Source organism: Macaca mulatta, chromosome 13, assembly GCF_049350105.2.
Source record: "Macaca mulatta isolate MMU2019108-1 chromosome 13, T2T-MMU8v2.0, whole genome shotgun sequence".
NCBI lineage: Eukaryota > Metazoa > Chordata > Mammalia > Primates > Cercopithecidae > Macaca > Macaca mulatta.
This window is the reverse complement of record NC_133418.1, coordinates 56,243,662-56,264,751: the sequence shown is the minus strand read 5'-3', so window position 1 is coordinate 56,264,751 and position 21,090 is coordinate 56,243,662. Positions and strand designations below refer to the sequence as shown.

At 37.9% G+C, this 21,090-nt stretch overlaps 1 protein-coding gene across 2 annotated transcripts in view; it reads left to right on the top strand.

Annotated features, from left to right (window-relative positions):
- Positions 1–21,090, top strand: part of APLF (aprataxin and PNKP like factor) — a 95,430-nt gene that overhangs the window by 13,970 nt on the left and 60,370 nt on the right. For both annotated transcript variants that reach the window (XM_015112593.3, XM_028832435.2), the window contains exon 2: positions 8,430–8,501. In XM_015112593.3, the coding sequence (XP_014968079.2) occupies positions 8,430–8,501 (72 nt within the window). The remainder of the gene's footprint in view (positions 1–8,429; positions 8,502–21,090) is intronic.

Genomic DNA, 21,090 nt, shown 5'->3' with positions numbered 1-21,090 from the left:
CTTTTTGGGCTGAATTTATTTGAGAACTTCTGTGCTTCCTGCATCTGGATGTCCTTCTGTCTCTCAAGACTTGGGGGGTTTTCAGCTATTATTTCATTAAGTAGGTTTTCTATGCCTTTTCCATATTTTCTTTTCCTGGAATTCTCATAATGTGAATATTTGTTCGCTTAATGGTGTCCCATAAATTCAATCGATTTTCTTCATTCTTTTAAATACTTTTTTCTTTGCTTTGGGTTATTTCAGAAGACTTAGTCTTTAAGTTCAGAAGTTCTTCTGCTTGATATAGTCTGGGGAAGGCTTGATTTTATTTTTTCTTATTCTCTGAATTCCTCAGCTGTAAGATTTCTGTTTGGTTCTTTTTTATGATGTTTCTCTCTGTTGACTTTCTCATTTAGCTAATGAATTATTGGGTTATCTGCATTGTCTTCTATCTTGTTGACTTTCTTAAGGTTATTTTGAATTCTTTTTCTGGCATTTTATAAATTTCTTTCTTTTTGTGGAGTCTGCTATTGGAAAATTAATGTGTTCCTTTGAGGGTGTCGTGGTTTTTTTTTTTTTCATGTTTCTTGTGTCCCTATATTGATATCTGCTCATCTGGTGGAATAGTTGCCTCTTCTAATTTGATGAAGTAGCTTTCACAGGGAAAGACCTATTCCTTTAGATGGGTCTTATGGTGTCTGATGGGTGGAGTGCATTGGCTTTGGTTCTGAGTGAGCACAGTAGTGTGGTCTCTGTACAGTTTCCTCAGCTGTAACCCATATTAGTAATGTTTGCAAGTTCCTCAATGGCCTAGGCTGTGGAAGTGTGCGGTGGTGGTGGTGGTATGACTTTGCCAGAGATGGGCTCGCCAGGCTGGTTGTTGGGCCAGGGGTATGCATGTACACATAGTCAGCTGGCTTGGAGATTGGGTCACTGAGGGCAGGTCTGCTAGGCTGCTTCTCAGGCTGTGGGTGCTGGTGTGCAGCTGGTTGGTCAGCTCAGGGACTGGCTCTCTGGGCTGTTTAACAGACTTAGGGTGCAGACATGTTGTGGTTTGGCTGCTCAGGGTCTGGCTCACTGAGGAAAGAGCCACCAGGCTGTTTATCCAGCTAGGGCTGCAGGGGTGGGGCAGTTTGGCTGGTTTGTGGAGTATGTCCGCCTAGGGTGGTTCCACCAGACTGTGTCCTCAGTTGGGGGTATGGACACATAATGATTAGGCCAGTTTGGTGGCATGCCCCCTGGGGGTGGTCTGCTGTTTCTCTGGCTGGGATGTGAGCTCACAATGGTTTGGCTAGCTTGGGGAAGGGCGTACCGGGGGTGGGCTGCTATGCTGTTTCTGCAGCTGGGGGCACAGGCATGTGGTGGTTTGGCCAGCCTGGGCTTGGCTTCCCCATTATGCAGTACCAGAGTCATGACTGTCCCTGGGCCCAGGCTCTCAGTAACTGGAGTCATTGCATTGCAGTCCTTCATGTGGTCTTTATGGAATGATGGTAGAACCTCAAAGCTAGAGAGACACAGTGGCTACTGGCCCCCAGAGCAGGACACCCTCCAGCAGTGTCTCTGGTTTCAAGAAGGTGCTATGCTGTAGCAGCTTAGGTTATGCAAGGGTGGGGAGTACATAACACGAGCTCCTACTGTGGAGTAATGTAGCTTTGTAAATTCCAGGTAGCTCTCCAAACAGCTCAAGGCTTGTAAGGACTGTGGGATTCTCCTGCAGTGAGGACTGCAAGTTTCTGTGGATGGGGCCCTGTGCTTACCATTACCCTGTAAGAAGTCCCTCCTGGCTCCCAGCCAGTCTCACTGGGGAGATGGGACAGCAGAGGCAGGGTGCCTTGCACCTCTTTTCATCCTGCTTTTGTGCTCCACAGGGATCTTGCCACTCCCTTGCAGCACTTCAGCGCTCTCCCTCAGACACTCCAGTTGAATTGTAGTTGTTAATTCTTTGTTTGGGTCCCTTTTTAGGGGGCAAGGGCACGCATCGGGCACCTCTAGTCAGCCATCTTTCTGATTTTATTCATACAAGATAATTTTTATAAAATTAAAGTATAAAGTATCATATAATTGTCTTAACCTTTCCTGTGTAATATAGTTTATACTGAAAACCAATTTGTACTATAATATACATCCTGTGTACTATATTTGTACTATAATAATATCCTGTGTAATATAGTTTATACTAAAAAACAATTTGTAATATAGTTTATACTGAAAAACGAACTATTTTCTGTTCTTATATTTACAGGAACCAAGTTACATGAGAACATTGAATTAATGTGATATAACGGTCTATGATGTTCAGAAACTTCTCTAGAAAAGCATTTTACAAAAAATTAACTTGTGTTGTCTATATTGTATATAGACAAAAAATGAAATGAAAGGTACCACCCTATTCTATTTCAAGATCCAGTAGCTTTTCTGCTTTTACTTTATTCAGGGTTGTTTCTTTAGTTCTTAGAATTTTGAGAATTGCAGTTAAACAAAGAGATCACAGACTTTGATTCAAAATAGCTAAATTTTTCTGCTCGTCACATCATAAGATAATTTCCGTTTTGTTTGACTTCAATAAATACCAAAAATACGTATTTGGTAACAAACAGATCATAAACAGTTCTTTTATGTTTTCATGTGTTTATCTTTTCTTCTGGTATAATCTTTGTATCTTAAAACTAGAGAAGGGACCTGTATGTATATCATAGTGGATGAAGTATTCTATTAATATTTAAAACCAGAAAGTCAAATATAAAGGATCCTCATGGTATCACTACAAAAGTGATATAAGAATAGACCTGTTCACATTCAAGAAACAATATTAAGAATTCAGTTTAGGGCTGGGCACGGTGGCTCACACCTGTAATCCCAGCACTTTGGGAGGCCGAGGTGGGTGGATCATTCAAGGTCAGGAGTTAGAGACCAGCCTGACCAACATGTTGAAACCCTGTTTCTACTAAATGTAAAAAAAAAAAATTTACCAGGCGTGATGGCGCATGCATGTAATCCCAGCTACCTGGGAGACTGAGGCAGGAGAATCGCTTGAACCCGGGAGGCAGAGTTTACAGTGAGCTTAGATTGTGCCATTGCATTCCAACCTGGGCAACAGAGCGAAGCTTAGTCTGAAAAAAAAAAAAAAAAAAAAAAAGGCAGTTTAAGACCAGGCACAGTGACTCATGCCTGTAATCCCAGCACCTTGAGAGGCCCAGGTGGGCAGATCACTTGGAGCCAGGAGTTTGAGACCAGCCTGGCCAAAATGGGAAAATCCCATCTCTAAAAAAAAAATAAATATAACAATGGTTAGAGGAATGTGTATTAATCACAGTTGCTTTTGACTACAAGTAACAGAAATTTGACAAACAGCAATTTAATCAAATAAGGCATTGATTTTTCTTCTTCTGTAATATGCCTGTGTGTGTGTGTGTGTGTGTGTGTGTACGCGCGTGCACATTTTTTTCTTTCTCCTGAACACAGTTGAAAGTACATACATGCATTATGGCAGTTCATCACTAAATATGTCAACATGTGTCTGAGAATGAGGACATTTCTATATAGCTATATTCTGTTGTTATATTCTAGAAATGTGTAACTGTACCATAAATTTTAATGTTCCATACTCAGTTTTGTACATCGTTTTCAGTAATGTGCTTTTTGCATTTTTTTAAAAAAATCATGATCCAGTTAAATTTTTTTTCATTTAATCTAGAATGGTTTTCTTGCCTTTTGTCTTTAATGACATCGGTACATCTGTGGGTCCAGGCCAATTATTCCTGGAGTGTCCCACAATTTTTGTTTGATTGTTTGCACATAATTTGATTCACATTAAACATTTTTGGTGAAAATATTAAGTAGGTGATGTTTATTCAGAGTACTGCATTAGGAAGCACATCTATCAGTTTGTCCTGTTGTGGTGATGTGGTAAGTGTAATCACCTTGATAAGGTGGTATCTGCCGGATTTCACAGTTCATCTGCCATTTCCTTTGTCAGTAATCTGTGGAGTGATACTGAGACTTCATGAGTATTTTTTCCCAACAAACCTTTTTATTATTAGGAAATCAACATCCTTTTATCCTTTCCTAACTTAATTTTTACATTGATAGTTAAAAAATAGTGATTTTTTTGGTTCTACCATTTTTTCTACTTTAGCTGGCATTCTTTTATAAAGAAAAGCATCTCTCCCAGCCTTACCCTCTGATAATACTCGAATACAGCACATTGAATCAAAAAATAATCCATGATTCATATGGAATCTTTTTTATTATCTTTTTTTTTCTTTTTTTGAGACAGGGTCTCACCCTGTCCCCCAGGCTGGAGTGCAGTGGCGTGAACATGGCTCATAGCAACCTTGACCTCCTGGGCTCAAGCAGTCTTCCTACCTCAGCCTCCCAAGTATTAATATTTGGAGCTATAAACACATGCCACCCTGTCCAACTAATTTTTTACTTTATGTGGATTGGTACGGAATCATGGATTATTTTGCGATTCAATTTCCTGTATTCCAGTATTATCACTATTTTGGTGCTCAAATCATTCTAAATTTGGTCAGTGAGAGTTTTTTCGCACTGGTTTCTCTGTCCTTCTGACATGCACCCATCAATTTTTGAGCATTTCTTTGTCCTCTGGCACAAGAAGATATCCTAGGTCCACATTATACTTTTTGTGCCTCAGACCTGGAATATGACATTTCTCAAAAGAGCTCTGGTTTCTTTTAGTGGGGAATGGTATTTTGAAGCCAAAATCTATACTACTGGATTTATTTTTTTCTTCCAAGTATCCTTCTCCTTTCTGAGAAGTGGTGCCTTTACTGTGCTTGCTATACCTGGTTCCACATATTTTTATGCCTCTCTTTTGGATTCTCTATTAGCTTGGCCTCTGTAATGTTGGATCTGAAATATGTTTTTAGTATTTCCCACTAAAAGTGTGACTTAATTTTTCTGGGAGTGATACTTGTGCTTCAGCACCCCTAGATTCCCACTCCCTCTCTCCTCTTTTTCTGTCGTTTGCCACCTGATTTTCTCTGCTCCAGCATAAGTTCTGGGGCTTGATCTTCTGAAATTGGCATTTCTCATCTCTCTTACATGTAAGTTTAAAGTTTTTTGTAATCTCCATCTCCTAGTTTTGCATTAGATATGGGATGAGATATGGGTGGTTTTGTTTGCTCTATTTGTTTATTTCTTTGAAGAATGTGTGTTGTGATTAGAATTTAGGTGACTATAACTATTCTATAAAAATTGGAATTCCTCAATTTAACTATTTTTATGGCTTTCTAAGATGTGAAATGTCTGACTTTCAGTTGAAGTTTTAATTTAAACTTGGTGACTCTAGTAATAAGTAAGTAAACTTGGGCAAGCCTTCAGTATATTTTGAAGTAATTTATGCTATTTGTCCTACCCTAAATGGCCTCTAACCAGTGTATTCTTTTTGAGTCCTTGGGTTTCTTTGCTTTTTAGTAGCCTTTCTCTTTCCACTTGTAGACTAACATCAGTCATTTTGTCCTATTGTCAGTATGCTGTCTACTAAATCCTATCCACTTTACGAATAGAGAATTAAGAATTTGGATGACATATCTTGTTAGACTTAGGTATGCCATTAGATAAGCAGGACCAAATGAAAGTTTGAGGGCCTCTTGGAGCTTTATTTAGGATCTGAATCTCTTCTGAATGTCTATTTGGTTATTAAATAGCCATTTCTGCCTTATTTTCAGTTCTTTACTATGTTCTAGTTTGACAGTTAAACTGGGTAAATCATCTTAAAAACTGAGGTTTTGCTTTAGGTTTCATGTAATGATATTGAAGGATGAGATACAACATTTAGAGCATGAATGGTTCTGGAATCTGATTCCTTAGGTTCAGATCCTGGCCCTACTACTTACTGGTTGTGTAACTGAGTAGTTACTTAAACTCTCTGTACTTCCATTTTCTCACCTATGAAGTGAAGTATAATAATAGTATCTTCTTCACAGGTTTTGTGAAGACTGAAAAAGATGATACATGACAAGTCTAGAATGGTGCTTTGCTGTTGATAATTGATTGTTATTACAGTTGATATATTAATTAATAAATAATAAAAATGTGTTGGATATTCACTCTGTATAAGGAGCAGTGATAGGCTGTTAAAGCAGATAATCAGATCTTTAGGATAATCTGTTTGTCACTTGCTCCCTACCCCTCTCCGTATATCAATCCTGAAATTAAAATGTTTTAATGATAATTTATTAAACCTTTACACTTCCCATTGAGAAAATGCAAATGGTTATTTTATCACGTATTCACTATTTAGGGGTTTACTTTAAAAGGAACACTATAAATGTCTGAGTGATGTTAATTTCAAAGACCGTTTATAGAATTCTTTTTGTATTCTATAAAGACACATAGCTTGTAATGAAATTACACTGTTGTGGAGTTATATGTCCACTAGAGGTCACATTATACTTTTATATTACTTAAAATGTCTTTTATCTTCGTAGTGTCAGTGAAGCCTACTTCAAAGAAAGACAGAGATAGGAAAAGTTCATTTATTGCTTCCTGAAAAAATACAGTTTAAAAGAGGAAAGAAGAAAGAGGAAAGAAAGATGGTGGACTGTTAAAGGAACCATCTTTATATGCCATAGTTTTATATTTGGTAGCTTATTACTCTGTTGGTTAGAAAATTGGTTTGTATTGAAGTAATGAGATTTTGGTATCCAAGTCAGAAATAGGAATTGCTTACTCTCAGTCACAGAATAATGTGCATATTTTGAAATTACTTTTGAATGATTGCATGTAGGTATAGTCATGTATAAATGTGTTCTCACATTTATTACCTTTTTTTTTTTTTTTTTTTGAGACAGGGTCTCATCCTTTCATCTAGGCTGGAGTGCAGTGGTGCCCATCATGGCTTTACAACCTTGACCTCCTGGGTTCAAGCAGTCTTCCTACCTCAGCCTCCCAAGTATTACTATTTGGGACTGTAGGTACATGCCACCCTGTCCAACTAATTTTTTACTTTATGTGGAGATGGGGATCTCACTGTGTTGCCCAGGCTAGTCTTAAATTCCTGAGCTCAAGCGGTCCTTCCACTTCAGCCTACCAAAGTGCTGGGATTGCAGCCACCGCACCCTCCCTATTACCTATTTTTATTAAAAAGAGTGTGGCTTTGGAGTACTGCCTACTTGGAGAGTGACCTACCCAAGTTACCTAAATTCTCTGGATTTGAATTTCTATGTAAAGTGTGAATAATAGCTATGGCAATGTTATGTTGAATCACAACATTTAAGCGAAAGTTCTGTGCAAATGATGCAATGAGTCATCAGATAACTGCTGTTGTTTTTAGCCGGCTAAGGTACATTCTGGGAAGAAGAAAGGAATCTTTACATTTTTAGCCTCTTTTTTTCTGAAAGAATAGATATTAGTTTGTACTTCTTGGATGGCCATTGTGGCTAACAATAGATTATAAAAAATTCATTCATGTGATACTCATTGTGATGCTTGATATTACTGTTTGTATGTCACAGCCTTAAGTGTGGAACTGCTCTCTGGTTAAAAAAATGAGTACTGACTCCTGGCAGTTTCACATTTTTTGTGGAACTAATAGGTTTAATTGAGTTTATGTGTTGGCATGGTCTATTTTTTACTGATAATTTTGGTCCTCATTCGGATAATGCCCCATTCAAGTGCTACATACCAAGGTTACCAAGAGATGGGGTCGGTAGTTATGGCGTTAGTGAAATTGGTGCTTAACATGTTTTCATTATCAATCAACCACAAATAAAAAAGGCAATCTTAACTATTGCGTTTACAGTGGAAAGGGAAAGCTTTGATTGGCACTGTCAGCATTTAAAATGCAAACAATTTTTGAACTTTGGTATGCAGGAATTATTGTGAGCATAAGCAGAACACTGTTGGCTCAAAACAGGAAGCAAATAGATATTTTTAAAAAATGCTAATTTCTTTCTTACTGCCAATGTTTGGTTTTCACCATTCCGCTTCTTGCCTTCCTGAACTGGTTACAAAGCCTACAGTCAGACCCTTTTACACTTACCAGATCCTTGAGCATGGGATCTCTTCCTTTGAAAACCTTTATCATCGTTACATACTATATGTTTCTTGTATTTGAAATGTTTTCTGGTAAGTACATATTATATAGATACTTTTCCTATTTTTGAATTTTCTTGGTAATAATCTCCAGTAGATGTCTGTCATGAATGGAAACTATCATGCAAGGTTTTGGGATCCGTTAGATTCTAGGCTTGAGGCTCTGTTGTTGACTCTTCCATGACTTTGGGCAGGTTTTTTTAATCTCTGAGTTTCATTATTTGTTAAATGAGGACAATCATTTCAACATATAGTTGTTGAATGAATGATGTATTTCATAGCTAGTCTACTGATTTCAGAAACATTGCCAGGGGTTTTGTTTGCCTTTTTGTTTTGTTGCTTTTTAAGAAGGTGGCCATTCTTAATCTTTTAATTTTTTTACTGTATAGATAACAGACAAGAGAGTATCCAGAAGACATGCCATTCTTGAGGTGGCAGGTGGTCAGCTGCGAATCAAACCGGTAAATATGTTATTAATGATTCATTTTAACTTTTATCTCTTACCCTTTCAGTTCCCAAGCAGAGGTGCCTATTTTCTAAGGTTATGGGAATAGGGAATTAATGTCAGAACATATCCTTCTCATTGCCAGAAAATAATTAGGAGATAAAGATCTAAACTATGAGTAAAACTGTATATTTTCTCATAGGACAATGCCACATTTACATAATTAGAATTTTAATGGAAGGTGACTGCCAGTTCATGTGTACATTACGATTTGGTTTAAAATTGAATACGCCAAATAATACCCAATAAGAAAGCCCATAACTATGTAATGGTTGTTTTTTTGAGCTGGGGTAGTGACCAAAGTAACTTAAATGTTATAGGGATATTTTAACACATTCTGTATCACTGTGTGTAGAGTTGAATAGTTCTAAAATTTAGACCTTGTTCAACTTTGAGGTTTGAAAAATGATTTTAATTTGAAAGTTTTTGTTGAGGGCTAGAATTTTAATTGTTTGCTTTATAGTTTCCTGCTGCAAAATCACTGATGATATGCGGGGACAGCCAGTTTCTAAGAATATACAATGTGATTATTCCTTTTCTTTTGCAGAGTCTATTGTGTAAGAGAATGAAATATGTGCATGAGGGTCCATTTATTTTAGACTAGATCGTATGGTGGTAAAATTTCATGGAATTAAATTCATTAACTTATAACCTTTTTAAACCAATTTGTATTTTCATATTTTATATACAACCGCCTGTTATAGTGTTAGTTCCTTCTTTTACACAGATAGTACTTGCTTTTTTATCCTATGTTTAACTGTTTCCAAATTTGGAAAGCATCTTTTAAATTTTAGTACTTGGAAATTTTTTGAATAAAAAATTATTCAATGTATTCACCTTATCTCAACCTTGAATAAATAATTTTTAAAAGGGTTTATGTCTCATCGTCATTCTGCATTATCTTAGTGTCTTGAAAAAGTGTTAATATCTGGAGTCAATACTCCTGTAGGAGCCACTGTATTTACCGTTAGTTATTCATCTCTGTATCCTCTCCAGATAACTTATTCTTCTGAGATGACATACTGGATCACAAGGTCCTTGAATATAGGAACTCTGACTAATCTTTGTATCCCTAGTGTTTATCATAGTGCCTAAAACATAGTAGGTATTTAATTAATATTTGCTGAATGCATGAGTAAACGCTGTAGTGAGAACTATCTATGGCACATCTAGGAGTGGGAACATGATAGATTTTTACAAAAGTATGTTATTCTCTAGTGCCCAATTTCTAACACCTTGCCAATGGACTACCATGGCTTAAAATAAGTTTTTTTGTTATTGTTACTAAAGCATATTAAAGGAAAGAATAGAGAGATCTTGAAATTCTTTTTTTTTTTTTTTTTTTTTTTTTTTTGAGACGGAGTCTGGCTCTGTCACCCAGGCTGGAGTGCAGTGGCGCGATCTCGGCTCACTGCAAGCTCCGCCTCCCGGGTTTACGCCATTCTCCTGCCTCAGCCTCCCAAGTAGCTGGGACTACAGGCGCCCGCCACCTCGCCCGGCTAGTTTTTTGTATTTTTTAGTAGAGACGGGGTTTCACCGTGTTAGCCAGGATGGTCTCGATCTCCTGACCTCGTGATCCGCCCGTCTCGGCCTCCCAAAGTGCTGGGATTACAGGCTTGAGCCACCGCGCCCGGCCGAGAGATCTTGAAATTCTTATCCTACCTTTTCTAATAGAACATGTTTATTAGATTTACTTTTTTCAAAATAGCAATTCTGGCTTAATATTACCCTTGCCTCCTCAAGTGAAGGAACCATTAGTTACCACTGATTTTCTACATGATTTAGATTTACTGCTCTATAATTCATGTTAACAAAAAGAGGAACTTTATAGCGAGTACTTAATTTTTTGTAAGTAGATCATTTAAATAGTCCTTAATGAGTGGATTTCTAGTTATTTTTTATACCAAACTAGAAAGTATCAGCTCCTGCAGTAGATGAATAGACTTTTCTGGTTTGTGTTGTTAATATTCAAATCCTGCTGATAACTATGCAGATGTTATAGAAAAACAAATCAATAAACTAGTAGTACTTTTCACTCTGTTATGAAGGCAAGCTCTTGGTTAATACCTGTTAACTCCTGTTATAGCTTTTTTTTTTCACCTCTGCTTTTGCTCCAGTGATATCTGAAAAATTTATAGTAGCACAATATTTGTAAATGGTGAGTGATTCATTTTAGGAACTTAACATATATAGAAATGATTATTTTTTATTTATATAGATTTAGGGAGTACAATGCAGTTTTGTTACATGGTTATATTGTGAAATGGTGAAGTCTGGGCTTTTAGCGTAACCATTACCTGAATAGTGTACATTGTACCCATTAGGTAATTTCTCAACCCTGTCCCACCTCTCACACTACCACCCTTCTGAGTCTCCAGTGTCTGCTGTGCCACTGTGTCCATTTATTTTGTGAGCAAATTAACCAGTGGAATTGTGGACAACTCAGTAGATATCAGGTTTTCTCTTTACACTCTTTATTTACTCAGTGATAAGAAGAAACCCTTCTTATAACAAAATTGACATGGCATTAAATTTTTTTATATCAAAAATAGGTCATTAGAAAACTGTCATATTTACTAATGCATGAATATTTTAAACATTTACATTTTTTCTCAGTGTTAATCAAGGACATTTATATTTTAAAATGTTTTATAAATTGGCTTTAATAAAGTTGCTTAGTTGGAGTTGTGTCTACACTTGGCTGAAAATTATTCAGTTATATTTTGTACTTCTGTGGCTATTCAAAAGAATACTAATAATGTAAAATAAGTATGCCCACATTAAAGGTGATTTTATTAGTCGAAAATCTTATCTTGAGTTAAATTTTATCCAGTATGTAGTGAGCCAAATTTCCATGTGGGATTTTAGCAGTGTTCAGTTATAAAAAGGCTCCTTTTTGAAAATACTCTTCACTTCTACTGAGTCTTTAATTAGATGGTACTCAGATCATAAAACCACTATGTATTACATTAACAGGTGTCTTTTGAGTACAAAACTGTAGTAGAAATAATGCTAGAAGCTAGAGCAAAAATTCCTCATGAGATTAGATATAAAACTAAAATTTGGAATGATTTATTTACGTTTTACCTCTGTGTATGATCATTTAAATATTATTTAGTGTAATTTTCTAAACTTTCCCGTAAGTGTGATGTTTGGACATGGGAGAAGGTAGATCTTTTTTATCCTTTTTTGAGTACCTTTTTTTTGACAACTTAGAATGTCACAGCCTTCTGGAGAATGTCTGATCTTAAATACTCAGCAAATTCTAGAATGGGAATGAGAGCCCAGGTTCTTTGAACTCTGTGTAGTATTTTCTTGTTGTTATATTTCTGAAGTCAGGATTCTCTTGGTATTGGGTGTCTCTTCTTCAAAAATATTTCTTTAAGTTACAACTGATTGATGTTCTGTCTTAACAAGAAGTTTTAGTGCCTTCAGTTGAATAAAATTTTAGAACTGAAAGCAACCTTAGATTTGGACTTATGTGTGTGGAAATTTGATTGGGCCAGGGCTAGCATTGTGTGTCAGTGGGGAAGAGGAATTTTTATCAGTAAATGGTATTGGGACAGTTATCTGTTTGGAAAAAAAAAATAGACCCCTGCTGCAGACCCAACAATCTACTCCAGGTAGATTAAATGTGAGAGTCCAACTATAAAACTCTTAGAATATAATATAGGGAAAAACCCTTATGACTTTAGAGTAGGGAAGGGTTTTTAAACAAGATATAAAAAGCATGAACCATGAAAACAGTTGGAAAAAGCCAATGAAATTAAAATAAGAAACTTCATTTATCAAAAGACACTATAATGAAAATGATAACTACAACAGGGAGAAGATGTTTAAAATACATGTAATTGGCACATGTAATTAGGCCATTCATGCATTGACATAAAGAAATACCTGAGACTGGGTAATTTATAAAGAAGAGAGATTTAGGCTGGGTGCAGTGGCTCACACCTGTAATCCCAACAATTTGGGAGGTGAAGGTAGGCAGATCACTTAAGGTCAGAAATTCAAGACTAGCCTGGCCAACATGGTGAAACCCTGTCTCTACTTAAAATACAAAAATTAGCCAGGCTTGGCCAGGCACAGTGGGTCATGCCTGTAATCCCAGCACTTTGGGAGGCTGAGACGGGCGGATCACGAGGTCAGGAAATCGAGACCACCCTGGCTAACACGGTGAAACCCCGTCTCTACTAAAAATATAAAAAATTAGCCGGGCATGGTGGCAGGCGCCTATAGTCCTAGCTACTCGGGATGCTGAGACAGGAGAATGGCGTGAACCCGGGAGGCAGAGCTTGCAGTGAGCCGAGACCATGCCACTGCACCCCAGCCTGGGTGACAGAGTGAGACTGTGTCTCAAAAAAAAAAAAAAAAAAAAAAAAAATTTAGCCTGGCGTGGTGGTGGGTGCCTGTAATCTCAGTTACTGGGGAGGCCAAGGCAGGAGAATTGCTTGAACCCCAGGAGGACAGAGATTGCAGTGAGCTGAGATTGCACCACTGTACTCCAGCCTAGGAGACGGAGTGAGACCCTGTCTCCAAAAAAAGAAAAAAAAAGAAAAGAAAAAAGGTTTAATTGGCTCATGGGTAGGCTTTACAGGAAGCATGGTTCCATCATCTGCTAGGTTTTTGGTGAAGCCTCAGGGAGCTTTCAATCATGGCAGAAGGCGAAGGGGAAATAGGCACGTCACATGTCGAAAGCAGGAGCAAGGGAGAGAGAGGGAAGGAAAGGTGCTACTCACTTTTTTTTTTCTTCGACTTTTACGTTCAGGGATACATGTGCAGGGTGTGCAGGTTTATTACATAAGTAAACGTGTGCCATGGCGGTTTACTGCACAGATCATTCCATTATCCAGCTATTAAGCCCAGCATCCATTAGCTATTCTTCCTGATGTTCTCCCTCCTCCCACCCTCCACTCTTCAGTAGACCCCACTGTGTATTATTTCTCACCCTGTGTCCATGTGTTCTCATCATTCAGCTCTCACTTGTAAGTGAGAACATGCAATATTTGGTTTTCTGTTCCTGCATTAGTTTGCTGAGGATAATGGCTTCCAACTCCATCCATGTTCCTTCAAAGGACATGATCTTACTCCTTTTTATGGCCGCATAGTATTCCATGGTGTGTGTGTGTGTGTGTGTGTATATATATACACACACATGCATATCACATTTTCTTTTTCCAGTCCATCATTGATGGGCATTTAGGTTAACTCCATGTCTTTGCTATTGTGAACAAGCCACACACTTTTACATTACAAGATCTCACGAGAACTCATGCACTGTTCAGAAGATAGCACCAAGCCATGAGGTATTCCCACCCCTGTGATTGAAATACTTCCCACCAGGCCCTACCTCCAGCATTTATGGATTACAATTCAGCATGAGTTTCAGGTGGGGACAAATACCCAAACTATATCATTCTTCCCCTGACCTCTCCCAAATCTCATATCCTTCTCACATTGCAAGATACAATCATACCTTCCCAATAATTCTCCAAAGTCTTAACTCATTCCAGCATTACCTCCGAGGTCCAAAGTCTCACCTGAGACAAGGCAAATCTCTTCTATTTATGAGCCTGTAAAATCAAAAGTTATTTACTTCTAAGAAACAATGGGAGTATAGGCATTGAGTAAACATCCCTGTTTCAAAACAAAGGGTCTGTAGGCCCAACACAAGTTCAGAACCCTTCGGGGCAGTCAGTAAATCTCAAAGCTCCAAAGTAATCTTTGACTGTATGTCCATATCCTGGGCACACTGATGCAAAGGGTGGGCTCCCAAGACCTTTGGCAGCTCCACCCCTCTGACTTTACAGGGTACATCCCCTGAGGCTGCTCTCACAGGCTGGAGTTGGTAGATATACTATGTTTGGGTCTGGAGGACGGTGGCCCTCTTCTCACAGCTCTACTAGGCAGTGTCCCAAGTGAGGACTCTGTGTGGGACCTGCCACCCCACATTTATTCTCTGCACTGCCCTAGTAGAAGTTCTCTTGTAAGGGATTTGCCCCTGCAGCAGGCTTCTGCCTGGATACCCAGGCTTTTCCATACATCCTCTGAAATCTAGGTGGAGGCTGCCAAGAATCCACCACTCTTGTACTCTGTGCACCCACAGGCTTAACACCATGTGAGAGCTGTCAAGGCTTATGCCTTGCGTCCTCCAAAGTGGCAGCTCAAGCTGCATGTGGGTCCTTTGAGCCATGGCCGGAGCCAAAGCAGTGGGAATGTGGATAGAACTGTCCCAAGAACATGCAGGGCAGCTGGGCCCTGGTACTGTCCCATGAGATCATTCTTCTCTCATAGGCCTCTGGGCCTGTCATAAGAGGGGTTGCCATGAAGGTCTCTGAAATGCATTTGAGGCCTTTTCTCCATTTTCTTGCATATTATAACTTGTTTGTTTGTTTTTTGAGATGGAGGCTTGCTCTGTCGCCCAAGCTGGAGTGTAGTTGCATGATCTCAGCTCACTGCAACCTCTGCCTCCTGGGTTCAAGCAGTTCTCCTGCCTCAGCCTCCCAAGTAGCTGGGATTACAGTCACATGCCACCATGCCCAGCTAATTTTTTTGTAGTTTTTGTGGAGATGGGGTTTCACCATGTTAACCAGCCTGGTCTTGAACTCCTGACCTCAGGTAATCCACCTGCCTTGGCCTCCCAAAGTACTGGGATTACAGGCGTGAGCAACTGTGCCTAGCCTGACTTTTTTTTTAGTTGTGCACATATCTCTAGCAAGTGGTTGCTTCACAGCCTCCTTGAATCCTTCTCCTGAAAAAGCTTTTTATTTCTCTGCCACATGGCTAGGCTACAAATTTATCAAGCTTTTGCACTCTGCTTCCTATTTAAATATGTGTTGCAACTTTAAGTCATTTCTTTGCTTATGCATTTGAGTGCAGGTTGTTAGAAGCAACCAGGCCACTTCTTGAACACTTTGCTGCTTAGAGGTTTCCTCTACTAGATTCCCTAAATCATCTTTCTGTAGGTAAGACTTCCACAGATCCCTAGGACATGAACCAAATGCAGCCAAGGTCTCTGTTAAGGCATAACGTACTTGACCTTTGTTCTAGTTCCCAATAAGTTCCTCATTTCCATCTGAGACCTCCTTAGCCTGGACTTCATTGTCCATATCACTATCAGCATTTTGGTCACAAATTTGCTGATCATTTGGTCATTTAACCAATCTCTAAGAAATTCCAAACTTTCTCTCATCTTCCTGTCTTCTTCTCAGCCTTCCAAACTCTTCTAACTGCTGCCTGTTAGGCAGTTCTGAAGTCACTTCCACACTTTTAGGTATCTTTGTAGCAATGCCCCAATTCCAGTCCCAATTTTCTGTATTAGGCCATTCTTGTGTTGCTATAAACTGAGACTGGGTAATTTATAAAAAGAGGTTTAACTGGCTCACAGTTTTGCAGGCTTTACATGAAATGAAGCATGGTGCCAGCATCTGCTCGGATTCTAGGGAGGCCTCAGGAAGGTTACAATCACGGAAAAAGGCAAAGGGAGAACCAGTACATCACATGTTGAAAGCAGGAGCAAGCAAGAGAGAGTGGGAGGGTGATATGGTTTGGATTTGTGTTCCTGCCCAAATCTTGCATTGTATTGTAATCTCCAGTGTTGGAGGAGTGGCCTGGTGGGAGGTGATTAGATCATGGTGGCATTGGATTTCCCCCTTGCTGTTCTCATGATAGTGAGTGAGTTCTCACAAGATCTGGTTGTTTAAAAGTTTGTAGCACCTCTCCCTTCTCTCTCTTTCTCCTGCTCCAGCGATATAGTATTTGCCTGCTTCCCCTTTGCCTTCCACCTTGATTGAAAGTTTCCTGAGGCCTCCCCAGCCATGCTGTCTGTACAGGCTACAGAACTGTGGGTCAATTAAACCTCTTGTTATTGTTGTTTTTAGTAAATTACCCAGTCTTAGGTGAAAACAGACTAATATAGAGTGGGAGTTGCCGCTCTGTATTAGTTAAATGACCACATCTCATGAGAACTCATTATCTTTAAGACAGCACCAAGCCATGAGGCATCTGCCCCTATAATCCAAGCACCTCCTGCCAGGCTCCACTTCCAGCATTGTGGATTGCAGTTCACCATGAGATTTGGCCAGTGACACATATCCGAGCTATATCAGGAGTGCTATCCAAAACATATGACAGATGCCTTTAATCAATGAGAAAAAAATAAAGAATCCAGTAGAAAAATGGGCTAAAGACTTGAGTTGCACCTTAGAAACCTGACTAGCTAATAACCTTGTTTATATTAATATAGTTTCAATAAAATGCCCATTATCTTGAAATAGATTGATGTGTTTATTTAGCAGCTTATTGTAGCTGCACTGTCTACAAGGTGCAATTTAAAGACATTTAGAGAATTTCTAACACTGATTTTAATTGTTAGTGGAAGTTTAAAGATCTTGAAAATCAGAATGAGATGGACAAGTGACTTCTAGTTCATTCATTTTATCTTAATGTTTGTTAAATATCACTTATTCTCTGTTCCCTCATCAGTCACAAATTCTTTGATCTACTAAAGCAAGGTATCTATACAAGTGTAATGAAATGTCAAGAGGGAAATTTTAGTTAAAAATATTTGTAAAATTACATAAATGAATATAGCAAATGTTTTGTTATGATGATCCCATCTGTATACTGCATACCCCAAATTATATTTAAGTGATTAAATGTTTTTCTGCTTTTCTTTAACTTGGAAATCTAAACTTACCACCAAATAAAAAAATAGCTTTGACAAGGAGAGTTCAATGCAATTAGGGCAATTACTAATTTGTACTTTTACATTGAATGACTTTCTGCCTTTTTCCCTCTAATATGTCTCCTACAAAAAATGCTGTAGCTCTCCAGCAGTTCTTGGAAATGGTGCATGAGGAGATGATGCTAGCTCATGAGGAGAGGATGTTAGCTTTTTTATATGTCATTTAAATTTAATCTACAGCCTAGTATCAGCAGAGAGAAAAGACATTACAAAAGCAAACTGATGATGATGTTCTTTGTAAATGACTGTATCACCAGTGATTGGTTATGCCCTCAGGGTAAATTCATAGCTGTCGGTGCTTTTATTTCATTTTAATAAAATCTTACTCACTTGGGGTCTTGGATGATTGAGGCAGTAGCTCTATAACTACATATAAGTTGTAGTTTTTCTTTTTTGCCTTTTGTTATTGACCCTCAATATATACATCTTTGGGTGCTTGTGGTTTTTTTTATTGCACAAAGTTCTTGAATTGAGATTGTTTTTCTTCTCTTGAAATTAAAAGTGTACTTGTGAAATATCTAGAAAATCCTATAATAATAGCCTTCCTCAACTTATTTTGTTGTAAAAAAAAGCTATCCAAATTAAAAAAAAACACTGAAATTAAGGTGCTTTTGGGGGGTATACATCTATCATTCTTTAATATTTAATGATAACTCTAAGAGAAAGCTGTAGGAAATTGATTTGTATTTTAGTTCCATTTTTTGCAGGGATAATGCATCCTTTGCACCACTTCTAAAGTTATAGCATAACCTATTGAAGTTTGAATTTATAATCTCATGAATTTGTTAAAAGGCACACACCAACATTACGTCTCTCGTGTAGGTAGTTATATCTTTTAATCACAGTGAGGTTGGATTTGCCAATATTTTTCTGCCCTTGTTTGCTTTTAGAATCAAAGTTAAACTTGTCTCATGAAGCAGTTGGGGATCCTTTAACACTTTTGTGGTATCAAGAAAAGTTTGAATATTCAGAAAAAGGGGTTTTGGCAGGGATTGAAAAGATTTTTAATTATTGCTTGTACTTTTGAAATATTACAAGTCCAATTCAATCTCCTTTCTATAATAATTAAATACTCTTAAGCCAGGTGCAGTGGCTCATGCTTGTATTCCCAGCACTTTGGGAGGCCAAGGCAGGTAGATCACTTGAGGCCAGGAGTTTGAGACCAGCCTGGCCAAAGTGGTGAAACCCCATCTCTACTAAAAATACAAAAATTAGCCAGTTGTGGTGGCGGGCGCCTGTAGTCCCAGCTGCTCAGGGGGCTGTGGCACGAGAATTGCATGAACCTGGAATCAGAGGTTGCAGTGAGTAGAGATCATGCCACTGCGCTCCAGCCTGGGTAACAGAGTAAGACTCTGTCTCAAAAAAAGAAAAAAAAATTAAATACTTTCAAACAGGCTGCACATACATACACGTAAACATACTTTAAAAAAATCTACTTGGTGTTATTAGGTAATTGTCTATTTTGGCCATATTTACAAATGTATTGCTATAAAGTATTTACAGTATTCTGTTATTTTTCAAAACTTTTATTTTTTGTGTAATTATGTCATTGTTTTCATTCCTAATTTTTTGGTGTGTAATCTTCCTTTTTGTTTATTAATATTGTTAGATTTTTGTATACTTTGTAACTTTTTAAAAACTACCTTTTGGACTTCATGTATGTGTAGCATTTTAGTTGGAGCATATCGTAGTTTGACATTGATTTTTTAACTTATTCAGTGAGTAATGTGAATTTAGGTTTACGTTAGAGGATCAAACATTAGACTTTAATGTCATTTTTATTCTTCATTTTGGAATCTCCTGTATGAACAGTTTTAGGAAAAGGAAAAGATGATCATGGACCGTAGTCATGGGTTCACTTTCTTTGTGGCTGGATTTGCTGACTACCAATGTTTAACCAACTATAATTTAAATATTAAGTGCTTTCCACTGAGGAAAATATACTCAAACAGAATATTGCGTTATCTTTGGGTTTGTGATACCTTTGTAAAGAAATGTAGTTTCCTTAAGCATTTTACCTTTTCCACTCTTACAATTTTATGCCATTGTATTTAACATCCTAGCCTTTGTAAGTTTGGGACTATGTCAGTATTTAACGTTGTTTAGAGACTCATCTGAATTTTTTTAATGCTCATGAATAAAAACATGGCCTTAGCCTATAATCAGAAGCAAGCCTCACTTAAAGAATATTCAGAGTTCAGACCAAAGCTATGTGGATTCCTGTTCTGACTCTTGCTTCTCTTGTTAGTTCAACATTCCTGACTCTGATGACCATGACATACTCAAGGAAAGGGAGCCTTTGCCCAAAAGGTTGAGGAATACAGGGCACGATTCCCAAGTTCAGCAGTGGACACAAGCTCAGATCCTGTGGATTTGTCATGTGCTTGTTGCACTCAAAAGCTTAACCTGCCAAGAGCCAGAGGACAGCTTTGAGAGAGAGAAATTAGGAGTGGCTGTTAGCATGGTGAAAGATTTGTAAACATTGTTAAAATTATAACTTGAATTTAAAAATCAAACATTCACTACACTTTTTAGGAATATAATATTGCATAAATCACACTGCATCTCCATTCTTATGCAATCTTATGTATAGTTTGACTAATAAAATAATGGCCGACCAAATTTGTGTCATCTCTGTTTTAAATTTCTACCTCTGCTCTTTATCTCCGAGTTTTATTTTACTGCTTTCTTGTAACACAGATTTAAAGGATAGAAATATGATGTATGGCCAGATTCTAATGAAATTGAATGGTCAGAACCAGGTGGATTATATTCATTCTAGCTTCAAATGTGTCTTTTTTGTTGTTGTTATTGCTCAGCATATGTCCATTCCCAGGGTGGTAATTACTTTGCTGTGATATCTCCAGAAAAAGTCTCATTTAAACTGATGAAATAGATAGAAGGAAGGGTAATAGAGATAGGTGCTCTATATAAGATTGTGCTTTAAAAAAAACACACACACACACACACAAAGATCTGCACTATGTAGATTACCTTGTCATATCCTAAAGCTTATTTATTTTAAAAACCCAGTGATATTGATGACAAAAAGACTATTTGACTTATGGAAATGGCCAATTTTAGCTTGAATCTGGTTAGAATTTTTAAGGCACCTTATAATAGGTCTTTTTTGTTTTTTGAAGCAACTCTTGTTATCTTTGCTAACATGGAAATAGTGGCAAACATAATTTAAAATAGTGGATATTGCAATAGTTCTAACTTTGAGATCTGTTTTACTACTTCGATTTGAATGTGGATGATCTTCATAGTGGGAGTTTCATTTAAACAAATAAGGCGATTCCTCTTTCAGGAGGTAGAAAGAAAGCCATGTTGTTTGTCTGAGAGATTTGATTAGAATCTTCCTTCCCATATGTCTTAGTTCATTTTGTGCTGCAATAACAGAATACCCGAGGCTGGGTAATTTATAATGAACAGACATTTATTTGGCTCACCGTTCTGGAACCTGCGAAGTCTAAAATGCCGGGGCCGCATCTGGTGAGAGCCTTTTTGCTGCATCATAACGTGGTGGAAGGCATTACATGGAGAGAGAGCATGCATGAGAGAGTAAGCAAGAGAGGGCCAAACTTGCATTTATGACAGACTCGCTCTTGAGATAGCAAACTTGCTCCCGAGATAATGAATCCACTCTTGTGATAATGTCATTAATCCATCCATTCATGAGGACATTTCCCTTATGACCTACATGTTAAAGGTCCTACTTGTCAGCACTGTTGCCTTAGGGTTGGAGTTTCCAACAGATGGACTTTGGGGGACACATTCAAACCATAGCATTGTAGTT